The sequence below is a fragment of the Petromyzon marinus genome, chromosome 12 (assembly GCF_048934315.1).
Source record: "Petromyzon marinus isolate PM22_M1 ecotype Great Lakes invasive population chromosome 12, UKy_Petmar_22M1.pri1.0, whole genome shotgun sequence".
NCBI classification, from domain to species: Eukaryota; Metazoa; Chordata; class Hyperoartia; order Petromyzontiformes; family Petromyzontidae; genus Petromyzon; species Petromyzon marinus.
The window spans coordinates 3,182,598-3,195,821 of NC_133678.1; the positions used below are offsets into that span (position 1 = coordinate 3,182,598).

General features: G+C 46.9%; 1 protein-coding gene across 2 annotated transcripts in view; it reads right to left on the reverse strand.

Moving 5' to 3' along the window:
- Positions 1–12,642, reverse strand: part of LOC116941679 (uncharacterized) — an 85,802-nt gene extending 73,160 nt beyond the window's left edge. The window contains exon 1 of one of the 2 annotated variants that reach the window (XM_032952993.2): positions 11,868–12,642. In XM_032952993.2, coding sequence (XP_032808884.2) covers positions 11,868–11,907 — 40 coding nt within the window. In that variant the 5' untranslated portion in view covers positions 11,908–12,642. The remainder of the gene's footprint in view (positions 1–11,867) is intronic. The other variant, XM_032952994.2, reaches the window with a different exon arrangement.
- Positions 12,643–13,224: the final 582 nt, after the last annotated feature.

Consider the following 13,224-nt stretch of genomic DNA (forward strand, 5'->3'; position numbering starts at 1 on the left):
AAGTGAGCGCTCAGCCACCATGAGAAGTGAGTGCCCAGTCACCATGAGAAGTGAGTGCCCAGCCACCACGAGAAGTGAGCGCTCGGCCACCACGAGAAGTGAGCGCTCAGCCACCATGAGAAGTGAGCACCCAGCCACCACGAGAAGTGAGCGCTCAGCCACCACGAGAAGTGAGCGCTCGGCCACCGCGAGCATCACTCCCAACCACCCCACGCAACAACAACAACAATCCACGGCGGGGACTGCACCTCGACAATAATAATAATTATAATAATAATTCTCGAGGTGCTGCCACGCTGCGACTTCACAGCGCAGTTCGGCGGAGCGTGAAATGTGTCAGTGCCCGAGCTCAGGGGAGAATCTTCCAGCGCAAGATGACGGTGGGGGGAGCGAAGGGGGTGGTGGTGGTGGTGGTGGCACCTCGCCACCAGTTCCGAGAGGAATTCGACGTGGGCACATTTCCCGTGTTCGCACTGCTGCCCGCGCGTGCGAGGGACGGGTTCTATTTTTTTAAGACAATTTTTGTATGCGTTTTGCGTTGAGTGTTACGTGTACGCACGCCGTAATTTCAGCAGTCTTCTGAAAGAATCTGTGACCCAGAAAGAATTGTTACACCCCCAGCACACCGCATCCAGTGTACCTCTTGCTAGGGCTGTTGGTCACTCGTCGCTTGCATACTTATATATTCCAACTTTAATGCTCTACAGCTGTGTATTCTGTTTAAGTAACAGCACCACAGGTTTTGCGAACAGAAAAAAAACATTTCTGTCTGGTGGTATCCCCATCGAGTCCCCAAATGCCATTCCTCCTCTGAACGAACATTTTCCCAGGGAACTTGGCACCTAAAGCGGCCACTGTCCACCCGCACTTGCTCGACCAATGAACGCCTCCCCGTGCCACTGCCACCCCACGTGGTCCAGCGGTGCTGCTACCCATCCATGCACCTTGCCGTACAACGGCCGCCTCCGCGACGCTCGTGCGAATCCCGTGCAAAAAAAAGATGCAGAAGTGTCTCCTCGACGCACACCCTCTGCTTCAAGTGACGAGTGTCGGGCACGGCCTGTGGGCAAGGCCTATTGGCACGACGGCCACAACGGCGCACACAATACGTGGAGGAAGCCTGCGGGGTCCGATTCGCGATTGGCGGCGGTTGGCTACGTACGGTGCGAAAGAAGTTTCCGCGTACACCGAAAAGCACGACGGCCGGATGAATCGTGGCTGCTTTTTGCAGGTGGAAAGTTTCCAAGATCACAGCTCTTATGAAGTGTGTTAATCGGTGCTATACAACAACAACCTAAAACACGTGCAGGTAAACCAGTTTGTTAAGAAAGCTTGCTGTGCTGTTTCCCCAAAATAAACAGCCCTTACTTCATCATCGTCATGTTTCACCGTTGTCTATCCCCATGCCATCACCATCGTCCGTGGTGCAGTGGGTGCTATACCATTCGTCTCACCCCTGCCCACCAACTCATCACGTCGCTCCTTCTCCGCGATAGTCGACCTCTCGGACGCATTCTGTCCCCCGGCTGCCGCTCTGTCACCAGCGTCGTCTCTCGGCCGTCGTGCCGTCGAGCGGCGATGCATCATCTCAATGTGATGTCTCTTATTTGTGTCCGTCCCCCCGATTCAACGCATACGGGGCACACGTTATTCAACATAAACTCCACGTCAGGTCATTGCGATCGCTCCAGTATCACTGCCCTGTCTTAACCAGGTGCTTTTTACAAAGGCAGTCACAAAGCAAAAGTCTGTCCAGCGCGAATAAAATTTCACCCAGACACCCAAATCCGGCACTAAATTTGTAAATCCCCTGTCTTGTCTGAAATGGCTCACTGCACAGCAATTCTACAACCGGTCCATCCGCTTGTATTCCAGCTCAGAGAATTATCCCGCCTCTCCATAGAGTTATCCACATAAACACAAATATAGGTCACGGTGTACTTTCACAAAGTGTCCTCGTAGCTGACAGCCACACCGATGAAGGCCGTGTACTTTCAAGTATAGCAGTACGCGTTAATGAACTCGCTCTGCTGGTCCGTCCGCGAATGCTGAGCAGAGAGGCAACCCTGCTGTGAAAAGAACGGGGGTTGGTGGTGGGGGGGGGGATACAAAAATAAGCGATTCACTGACCGCAAGCCTCCACGCCAGAATGTGGCGTCTCACTTTGTGAAAATGGGGCTTCCCGCTGAGGCATTGGACGGAGGGTGAAGAAGGCTCGTCGAGAAATCTCGGCAGCATGCATATTCACCCTCACCCACCCCGACCCCCCCCCCTCCCCCAAGTCTCCGTCTCAGCGCTAACGCATCTGTCAGTGCCTCCCGGGTTTAGGGGACGCCTAGACTCAGGCAGCGTTCCCGTGGAACATCGTGTGCTCTACTCTATTATTAAAAACAGATCCACGGTGTAAAGTCCGTGCCGAGTGCTCACGTCCTACACGTGCATCGAAACGCGTTTGTTCACACGCTTTGCGGAAAGCAAATGTTTGCTTTTTGAGCATATGTACATTACATTATAATTGCTATAGTTTACTCGTATTGCTTTTGAGCATATGTAATATTCTCAAAAGCATGTAATATGCAATATGCTCAAAATCATATTACATATGTAATATGCTCAAAATAATATGCTCAAAAGCAATGCGAGTAAGCCATAGCAATTATAACGTGATGTAGGTTTATTTTCTGAAACAAATTCAGTAGCAGGTCAATTAAGTATGAGCTGAAATTATGTCTATAAGCAGAAAGATTCCCAATTGAAATCGTGCATTTTAACCTAACTATAGTCAAATCATTTTTTTTTTGGGATAAATGAAATTCTAGAGCATTTTCGTGTTGAGACAGTAGTTTTGAAAAACAGAAATGCGCGTATTTATAGATATGATAATGCGATATAGGTTTAATTTATAACACATTAATTCAGTACAAGCTAAAATTACATCTCAAAAAAACACACAAAGATGCAACATTGAGACAGTTTCCATGAATATATATTGTCACAAAATTGTTTTCATTTTTAGGATGTATGAAATTCTAGAGCAGTGCGGGACGTGAATTCATTGCCGGCGGTATTTCAATTCCTTTGGCCTCCCAGGACAGGCTGCAGAGAGTTGGCAATGTGTCATTTCATTATTAAAAATGATTTGCATCTTATCCCAGTGCTAGGTCAATAATGACCGATTTCTCTTGCCCTCTACATATTCTACCGTCCGCCCCCCATCGCCACAGCCGCCTGTTCCCCCCACACAGTCACGTGCACACTGCTCACCCTCCACTCCGACACAACCAGCGTAGAGGTAGTCAAAGAAAAACTAAGCCAATGTTTGTATGTATGTATGTTGAACTTCTGTCGCACCGTACGTAGTCAACCGTGCTAATCAGAGGTGCAGAGGAAGGACAACAAACTAAACACAACAACACACAAAGGCTTCCTATGCTTATACCAATTATCTCAATGTGTCCCAGATCCATGGACAAATATGGGTGCATGAACTCAGAACGTTATACGGTAAATATACAAAATACATTTGAACACTGTAGCAATATGACGAATAATTGTAATTATTCTATCATCTTAATTATTACCCACAACTGCGATATAATTAAGTTACATGGTTGTCCGTCATATAATAATTGCAGACAGATGACTGCGCCCGAAACTAATGCATGCTTCGGGTCACCAGCATCACCACCGGACACACACAATCACGTGATCCGCTCTCTCTCCACCAACAACCAGGGGCAGCCACACGTGAGCACACAGGTGATTAGCCGAAGACATCGAAATAAGCAAGCGAGCGAATACGTTTAAGCACACGTGCGCGTGTGTGGATGATTTGATCAAAGGCACGCCCGCGATATCTCCCCGTGAATAACAGCCCTCGGTCAATTGTGACGTTGCGCGCAACTTACGAGCGGGTGATTTTAAGCATTCCAATAATTGTTTTTTTAGCTGTGTAGGTTTGTGGTCTGCCACGACGATGTTCACTTATATATTTTTTTAAAGGCACGGCGCGTTTCGTGACAATACCCCATGCAAGCCCCCCCCAACCACGCATTGTTTACATTACATCACCGCTTAAGTGTAGAGAGGCTCAGTCCATTCTCCAAGACAGGAGGCCGAATTAGAACCACAGGAATCGGTGGACGGGACCAAACCACCTGAAAATAATTCAATTAACCTGAAGTTAAAAACACACACACACACGCACTAGGATCTGGCTTGCCTTTATTCTGCACACAGAATTCCTTCACTGTGGCAAAATGGAGGCATTTGCAGTGAGCAGTTGTAAGATCTCTGTGCTGTAATGCCTGGTGGCAGCCAGTAGTGGAATCCAGATACAGCCATTTAACCATTTAAAACCCACATAATACAGGTTTTTTTGGGTTAGATTGCATAAATATAAATGTGTCGTTAAACCCGCCACCACCCGACACAGGCAATTAGTAAGATTTGTCACGTAAACAGAACATGCCAATTCGTTACTCGTACAGCACACCGGTGTGTTGGAGAGAAAATTCACAACATTTACAATCTGAGTACGACGTTTCGCCAGCAATTACAACTAGCATCATCAGGCGGACATTCAGATTTGTGATGCCTTCCATATACACAGACGTGGGAAAGTATGGTGATCCTGGTGGTTGCACAGGGCTACATTACATTACAGATGAATTAATATTAATGTATTCTCTTCACAATTTAACTCCATTTCTCAAGCTCACTATCTCATGTAACCCTTGTGATGCCCATTATCGCTGCTGCTGCTCCTTTTAATGCCGCTCTAAAATTCAACAGATAGCGGCAGATGCAGAAGACTCACAAATCCGTGTGAAGGTATTTAGTAAGGTAGAGTCTAAGATGTATGATGATAATACTAATAAAGACACTAGAATAGTCGAAATATGGTATAAGGAAATGTCGAGGCTATTACCAATCCACACTGATCAGCACGATAAAGTAAGGTAAAAAAAAACTGCTTATAACTGACACGACATGGGGAGGCCTTCATCTATCAGTGGATTGATAAAGGGATATGAAGTATTATTATTACGTGACATTACAGCAGATATTACCGTTATTGGGCTGCTTGGTTGCTTTGAGTGATATCCGGTCATATGCATTACATTTCTCCAGGTACTGTTTCTTACTACATGCCAAAGAAACATAAATGGAAATTTCCAAACATCGCAATGCAGGAACTCTACTGAATAGGAATGTTATGACACAGTAAGACTTTCCGGGGGAAATTGAATTATTGTTATTATGGTACTACTGCTGGTATATCAGGATGCTTACAGAACTACCACTGCAAAGCTGAAACGACCACAAATTCCTGGCTAGCTCGGAGAGAGTCTCGTCGCTTATCCCATAGGAGGGAGTGTGGGCTAAATAATTGATCCACCTGATATCAGCAGTGATGGTTGTGACCTTCTCTACAGGGCATCTTCAGAGCACAGATCAGACAGAAATTGAACAGCACTTGTTTAATCAGAGATGGTGGTGTTGGTTCTGTCCCAAAATCGCATGCTCACGCACCCCCAATTCGCTCTAAAATAATATCAACATCGATCAGCCTCTTTGGTCGTCACAGCACATTTTGATTTCAACCCCACCGACGCATGTGGTGGACGCCCCTGGGTAAAGCTAAGATGAATTAATTACGAACGGAACTGACCTCCTATAAAATAGCCTGTAAGCACAGAGAGGGCATTAACATGAAACGTGACTTTTTTTTCATCTCGAGCCAAACTATTGAGTGGACAAGCATCCATGAGCAGTGGAGTGGTGGCTAGTGCAGTGGTGAGTGATATCTGAACCAGTTCTGGACTTCCCCCCCCCCCTCCACATTTTTCATCATATTGGTTCACGTGGGTTGGTAAAGAGGGGATACATGGCCAGGTAAGTTATTACCTGCCACCGATGTTCGTCCTGGCCAGGAATACAACTGAGGTCACCGGGGTGATAACGCAGTGCGCTAACCACTAAACCACCACTCCATTCATATTATTCATATTACTAATATTATTTTAAAATCTTCTTCCAAGACAGCTAGCCAGCAAGGAAGAGTAGGCCAAAAATACGCTGTAGAGGGGCCCCTCTAGAGCTATCTCTCGTGGAGGCCTCTCGGCATGCAGTGGCATGAGCAGGCAATAAGAGGGCTGCACCTTTTTAAAAAAGCGTATTTATTAATTATTTATATATCCGCAAAGACTGTATCTGACTGTCTGGAGGAAGGGCAAACAGGCTGGCGAGCCACACAACCACATAACGAACGAATAGCAGCAATCCCATTACTTGGGGCTACTCGAGTAAGGCAGCAAGAACCCTAGCACCTAATATACGATCCATCATTTTGATATGGGTCTTGAAATTCCTTGCTGTCAAAATGTGCAATGTAGTGCAAATTAGAGAGTATTAAAAATCAGAAACACTTTATGGTCAAATCAACACATACACGTCCCGTAAAGCCACCAGCGGCCACTGTGTTTTATTAATGCCCTGAAAAATGGGGCACACGCTAAGTAAATTTCAGATTTAATAAGTAATATTGCGCTATAAAGGGTGCACATCTTGTAAAAAAAAAATACGCCGAATAACCGCCCGCTACTGCAGTCCATTGCGGTGTAGGCAATCACCGAATATGAAATTGTTTAATATTGAATATTACATGAAGTTGTCGATCCTGGTTAAATGATAATTTAAAATATATATTTTTTTCCATTATTGGAGAAGGCAAAGATACATCATTAATGTTCCATCTGGGGCTCCGAGCCAAGCGTTCATCTTTATGTAAATGAGTTAACCTAATTGCGTTAAATGTTAATGCTGCTACTTTGTTAACAATACGAAATATTGTGACAAGAGCAACTACTGCAGCTCACAATATAGGGACCACAAGCGCATTGATGTACTGTACAACATAACTCCATCACAGCATTCAAGCACGGGCCGAATGATTAAAGAAAACCACCCTGAATATACCCATTTCGCCAAATCTCACAAGCTAAGCCGAATTAAGCCTACGTAGTACTTGGATGGGAGACTTCCTGGGAACGAATAGGCCTGCTCGTTATTGTAGGCTTGGGCTGCCAGGTGCCTAGTAGATGGTAGAAGAACGACGGATTCTTGAATGAATTTGTACGGATATTTGAACGTTTTCCTCTCATATTTGGGTGGGGGTATATCTTCTCTGGGTATTCCGGTTTTCCAACCACACGGTCTCACACTCATTCATGGGATGAACCACGCATCCCAATGTAGCAGGACAATTTTGACAGACGAAACATATCTTTTGCTGGATAAATAAATAACATTAATAACAAATGAATGCATTCTTAATGTGCCCCCCCCCCCACCTCTCATTACTTGGCGAATTGGTAGCACCTAAGTGGGAGAGGGGCGCGTTCATTGCGAGCTGCACCGGCGGTGATCCATTTATAGATAACGCCGCTGAATTTGAATAAGTAATGTAGGGCCCTTGTACATTTATTTTTTTATTTTTGTTTTGTCTATAACAGAGCAGCTATTATAGACAAAGTGTACCGAGAGAGTGTTGAGACTATTTAATAAGGGTTTTTAAAAATATTGATGTGAGAGACATGTAAAGGATTTCAAAATAAATGTTTTCCCTTCCGACTAATACAGCGTTGGAATGTCTCCCTATTATTAAAGTGTGGTAGCTGTAAATGGATCGGCCTTCATTCAGTCAACGGCAAAGCGCCCTCTGTTGTCCGATTCTAAACAATTATACGGTGATAGTAGCCGCCTCTTCTTCTTCTCCTCACAGTTAACAACTGCGTTGTGACGGAATGCCATATTCATATTTTGCACGTGATGGCTATAAGGTAGTACAGAGATGTTTAAGTTAACATTGTTATTATCACGACTGATCAGGGCAGCATTCGTGCGCGCGTATAACAAGCGCATAGGACATTTGCAATTTTTCACAATATCTCACGGGGTAATATTTTGGTATAATGCATAGAGGTAATACAATAACTCTACCATACCAGCGTATTGCGGCGTGGATAGCCGAGGTTTCTATTCACGATTCCGATTACTTTTGAGTGCTTTCGTTCAATTTGGCGACGCCGTGATTGGACACCGTGGGAATTCGTGGTCGTGCCGGGTTCCTGGACTGATTACGTTAATTAACTTAATTGTTATTAAACCACAGCGGCGACATTTGCCGCACGTGTTGCACGTTTACAGAAACCTCCGATTCGCACGTGCATACAGCCTGGCCCGCACGCACACACACAAAGACACCCCGTATCGCCTGCAACAGATTGCTGGGGCAAGCGGTGTTTGCGAGTACCCATTAAGGCACGGCACGACACATAACGGAGTGGGCAAGTAGCCAGCACCAAGTTCGACACACACACATGCAGACACTATCAGAGGGGTGTTAATTTCTCATTGACTATTTTTTTGCGGGATTCTCCACAACCCCCGGGAGATAATTTATTTTCAGACGCTTAGACCCGGACGGCTCAAATTGAACCCTAGATGTGATTGCATTGGTGACGCGTCCGAGTGTGCACGCGTGTGCCACGAAGCGTTCGATGGGTCTAATACACGAGCAGAGTGGCCATCCCTTCGTTATGCGCAGACTCCTAATCACATGATAACATAATAGGGTTTTTTTGTTAGATCGCGTTCTAACCCAACCGCCCCCCCCACCCCCTCTCTATTATGGATAATATTGGTCGCGAAAGTCCAGGTGTTAAACCGCATGAGAACAATCGACCCGTTGATTGATTTAAGCCATTTATTTAAGCCCGGTTGAGATGCCCGTGGACATGAAGTGCCTCTCTTATGCGTGGGCGACAGAGGCTGGCATAACACCGATGCTGTTTTTGTTCTTGTGCTGATGCACCACGGATATCCCCAACAATCGAGCTGGGTAACCGGTTAAACGGGATTTTCCGTGCAACTACTAAACACTGAATTGAATTTCCCGATGGAGGCGTTAAACGCGACGCGATATAATTGCCGTGCGTGGCTGTAAACAGCTGTGCAACAATTCATGGATTGCGTGGAATTCAATAAACACGATGAGTGGAGGGAACGGTGGCGCTGCGGTGAGCGCGCTGCGCTGCTAACCCGGGTTCGACTCCCCGCTCGGGCAAACATCAGTGGCGAGTGATATCTGAACCGGTCCTTTCACCAACACCCGCACTGACCAGCATGGTGAAGTATGGTCAAACAACCCCGATGACACGACACGCCGTGGGGAGGCTTTCATCCAGCAGTGGATTAACAAAGAATGCGGTTATTATCAATTAGTTAAGATACGAACATGCCATTTACGTGACATAAAATCACAGCCGCAAACCCAGAAGTAATATACTGTATCCCTAAAGGCGTATTCAATAGGGCAACGTTGAAAACAAAGTTAATATGGAGCAATTAAGTCACAATCTTATCAACTTGCGGAATTCTCACGCAAGATAAGGGGCATAATAATTAATGCGGGTTAAATGATCTCGTTCAGCCACCCCCACCCCTACTACGTACCCGTTCACTGCCCAGCCAACCAACCTTAACACAATGCACACGTGCTCGGGGCAAAAGCACACGACCACCGATATTAGATCTCTTAATGGAAACTTGCTGTTAGCGTGCACGCAGCACACACATTCACACACGGGGGGGGGGGGGCTTAGAGGTTCGCATCACAATCACCGCCAGTCTCTCTCTCTCTCTCGTCTCGACGTGCACAGCACAAAGACGACACACAACCCCGTCGTTGCACGGATGGACAGCGATGCACGCACACACGCGCGCACACACCCTTACCTTCAGCGCATTCCCATTACGATCCGGAGGGAGGGGTCCTGGTCAGTGTGTATATGTTGCGGCACCTTTTTTGTCAATCCACTGCTGGATGAAGGCCCTCCCGAAGCCGTACGGGTTGTGTGGTGAGGAGGGGGGGGGGGTTGTTATTTGGCCATACTTCACCACGTCTGGCAGTTTGGGTTGATGGAGCCCGGTTGCTATAGACTCTGTTCCTTGTGACAGCTACATTTGACGTGCACACGAGCGGCTCGGAACAATGACATCACCTGCTTGCAAATGAATATCGCAGTACGTACTGCGCGCTGGGCTGGGCTGACTTGCAGTACAACCACCCCCTTCACCACTGCACCCACCCACACCAACCGCCCTCCACAAACATTGCACGCAAGCAGTGTATTAGTAGTAGCAGCATCAATTGCAGTGCGCATATCTGTGTGTGTGTAGAGAAAACGCCATTCCTAGCTGCTGCGCTGCTTTCCTTACGACATTGCCTGCCGACCTCCAGCAAACACAGAGGCACGCGCATAAATCTTATATATAGATGAATCAACCAACCAATGAAGAGCTCGCTATTGTAAACATCCAGTTCACACTCAAGAAGATAGCAATGACAGTAGCAGCAGCAGCAACAAAAGAAGGCCCTTCGTACGCCGTGACGGTGAAAACCACACGGGGCATTGGGAAGATTGAACTCGAGCCCTAAGAGTCGCACATGCGCAAATCCAGCCGCGGCTCTGGGCTGGTCCACGCATTCTCTCTCTCACTTGCGGTGTGTGCATCGTGATACAAGCCCCGTGGTGTAGAGCTGAGCCAACAGCGGCAGAAGCAGCAGCACAGCTTACCAATATCACACACACACAGCAGCAGCAGGAGTAGCAGCAAGAGCAGCTATACTGACAAATATTTCAAAAACACATCAGCAAGAGCAGCTATACTGACAACTATTTAAAGAAACACATCAGCAAGCGCAGCTATACTGACAACTATTTAAAGAAACACAGCAGCAAGAGCAGCTATATTATACTGACATAAAAAAACAGCAGTAAGAGAAGCTATACTGCCATGTGAATTTCACACACACCAACAGTACCCACACAGCAATGTGCTATTTATCAATGTACCGTATACTGGTTGAAATAAATAGCACATATCCAATAATATATACCATACAGCGACATAGACGACATATAACACACAGGTAGGCACGCATAAATATATACAAAAAATATACAGTGTATATTAAATACAGAAATATATACTGTACTGTGTAAAACACACACACATAGCACATACACAGCGGTTAATACTATACAGCAAACATGTATTACGCACATATATCAACAGCACATCTACGGCAATATATACCATACATCAATGTATACAGCAGAGTATAAACTGTAAACGGGTAGGCGACACACGTTAATGAATACCCCATATTAACAACACTGCAATATACAGCATACGGCAGTGTACGCTTCATAACACATAGGCAGACATCCAGGCAGTCACACCGCAAGCAGAGGATGGTGTATGGGGTGTCACGGGGCAGAGGCGGGGCACACACCAATATATTATACCTTACAACAATTACATGATATAGACCTGTTAACACACGGCATTATAGTACCATGCTGTAAATACACTACATCTGTGATCCACGTGGACAGGCAGGCGCAAAGCAAGCACATGTGATGGTGTATGGGTTGTCACACACACACACAGAGGCATACACACAGCAATTAAATAACGATAGATGTAATGCACACATGAAGCAGGGGATATACATGGGTTGTCACAGGGGCAGCCAGGGACAGGCACACAGCAATAATTTATCGTGTGTGTGCTGTCACAAAGGCATCAATACAGTCTCTCTCTCTCTCACGTACAAGGCAGGCACACATGAAGCAGAGACTGGCGTTTGTTGTCAAGCAGCGAGATGGGCTGGCATAGGGGCAAACAGACAGGCAGGTGAGGCATCATACAGCGGGCAAGCCAGCAGCTAGGGATGATGGTGGTGGTGGTGGTGTTTGTGTTGTTGCGGTGCACGCTGCGTTGTAGCTACTCACAGCTCAGAGGCTTCGGGTTCCGCTGTTTGGTCCGGGGCATCGCTGCTGCTGCTGTGATGAGCCGCTCGCTCGCATCTACGCGCAAGCAGCTCCGCTCTCTCTCCTCCCTCGCGAGAGCTGCCGCCGCATTAATTGTGCCTTCATATTTACCCACTACTCACATCATCATCGTGATAGCAATAATAACAATGGTATTACTGTGCGTGGATTCTGTTTTTATTTCACACGTACCGCTCATATATATATTTTTCTCTGTTATTCATTACATCGCAATCGGATGGAGGCGCGTTACAGGCAGAAGACAACCACCCATTGTTGGTTTCGCCCGTCCAAAGATAACGGTGATAACGCGGTAATGATTGCAATGGTTACTGTTATTCTAACGGTGCTGCTGATGACGATGGTGTTAAGGAAGATGCTGTTGCTGCTGCTGTGCCTGCAGCAGTAACATGTCTCGATTGCGGAGTGACAAAAATGAGAACGCGCTTATTCCTCAACGCTTGTTGCATTGTGCTGTGCGCATACGACGAAGCAAGAAGCATATGATGATGATGATGCTGATGATGGTTTGGCAGATGATGATGACGACGACGACGACGCTGGAGGTGATGATTCTAATAATGATGATGATGCTGGAGATGATGGTGATCCTCCTCCTCCTGCTGCTGCTGCTGCTGTAGTAGTTTGGTGGTGGTGGTGACGATACAGATGACGCTTAGACGGCTGCTCGCCGCCAGGCTGTCCGAGCTGCATTCCCGTGCCAGGGATTTCCATCGGAGCAGATGCAGCGCGGGCATGACGTCATCGGAACTCCCTCTCAGCTCGGCTCTCGGAAGGCTGCTCAGGAAATCCCCGCGGGAATGGGAAGGGGAGGGCGAGGCGGGCTCCCTCCCTCCCTCCCTCTGAGTCTCACTCGCCTCCAACAACACCCCCCCCCTCCTCCATCACCAACCTCTCCTCGTCTCTGCTGCTCTCTACCGCACGCAGCTAAACAAAAAAATGTTTTTGTGATTCGTTTGCTGTCCGATCACCACGGATGGCTACTACGTACGGTGCGAAATAAGTGCAATATACAGATACATATGGGCGCCACTGGACCGATATGTTGACTTCCTCGCCTGGTATGAAGGAGATCGTGGGTTCGATCCTGACCCTGACGCCTGCTGTGTATTTGGAGTTTGCGTGCCTCTCTCCCCGTGGTCGCGTGGATTTTTCTCCGGGACTGACCGCCGGTTTTCCCCTCCACATTTTGAAACAGGCGTTTCGAGTATTTGGCTGCTATACATTTCCACATGATAAGCCACTTCGTTGAACTATCATTTGTGGCCAGGTGGCTTCTAAGAAAGCGACATGGCTG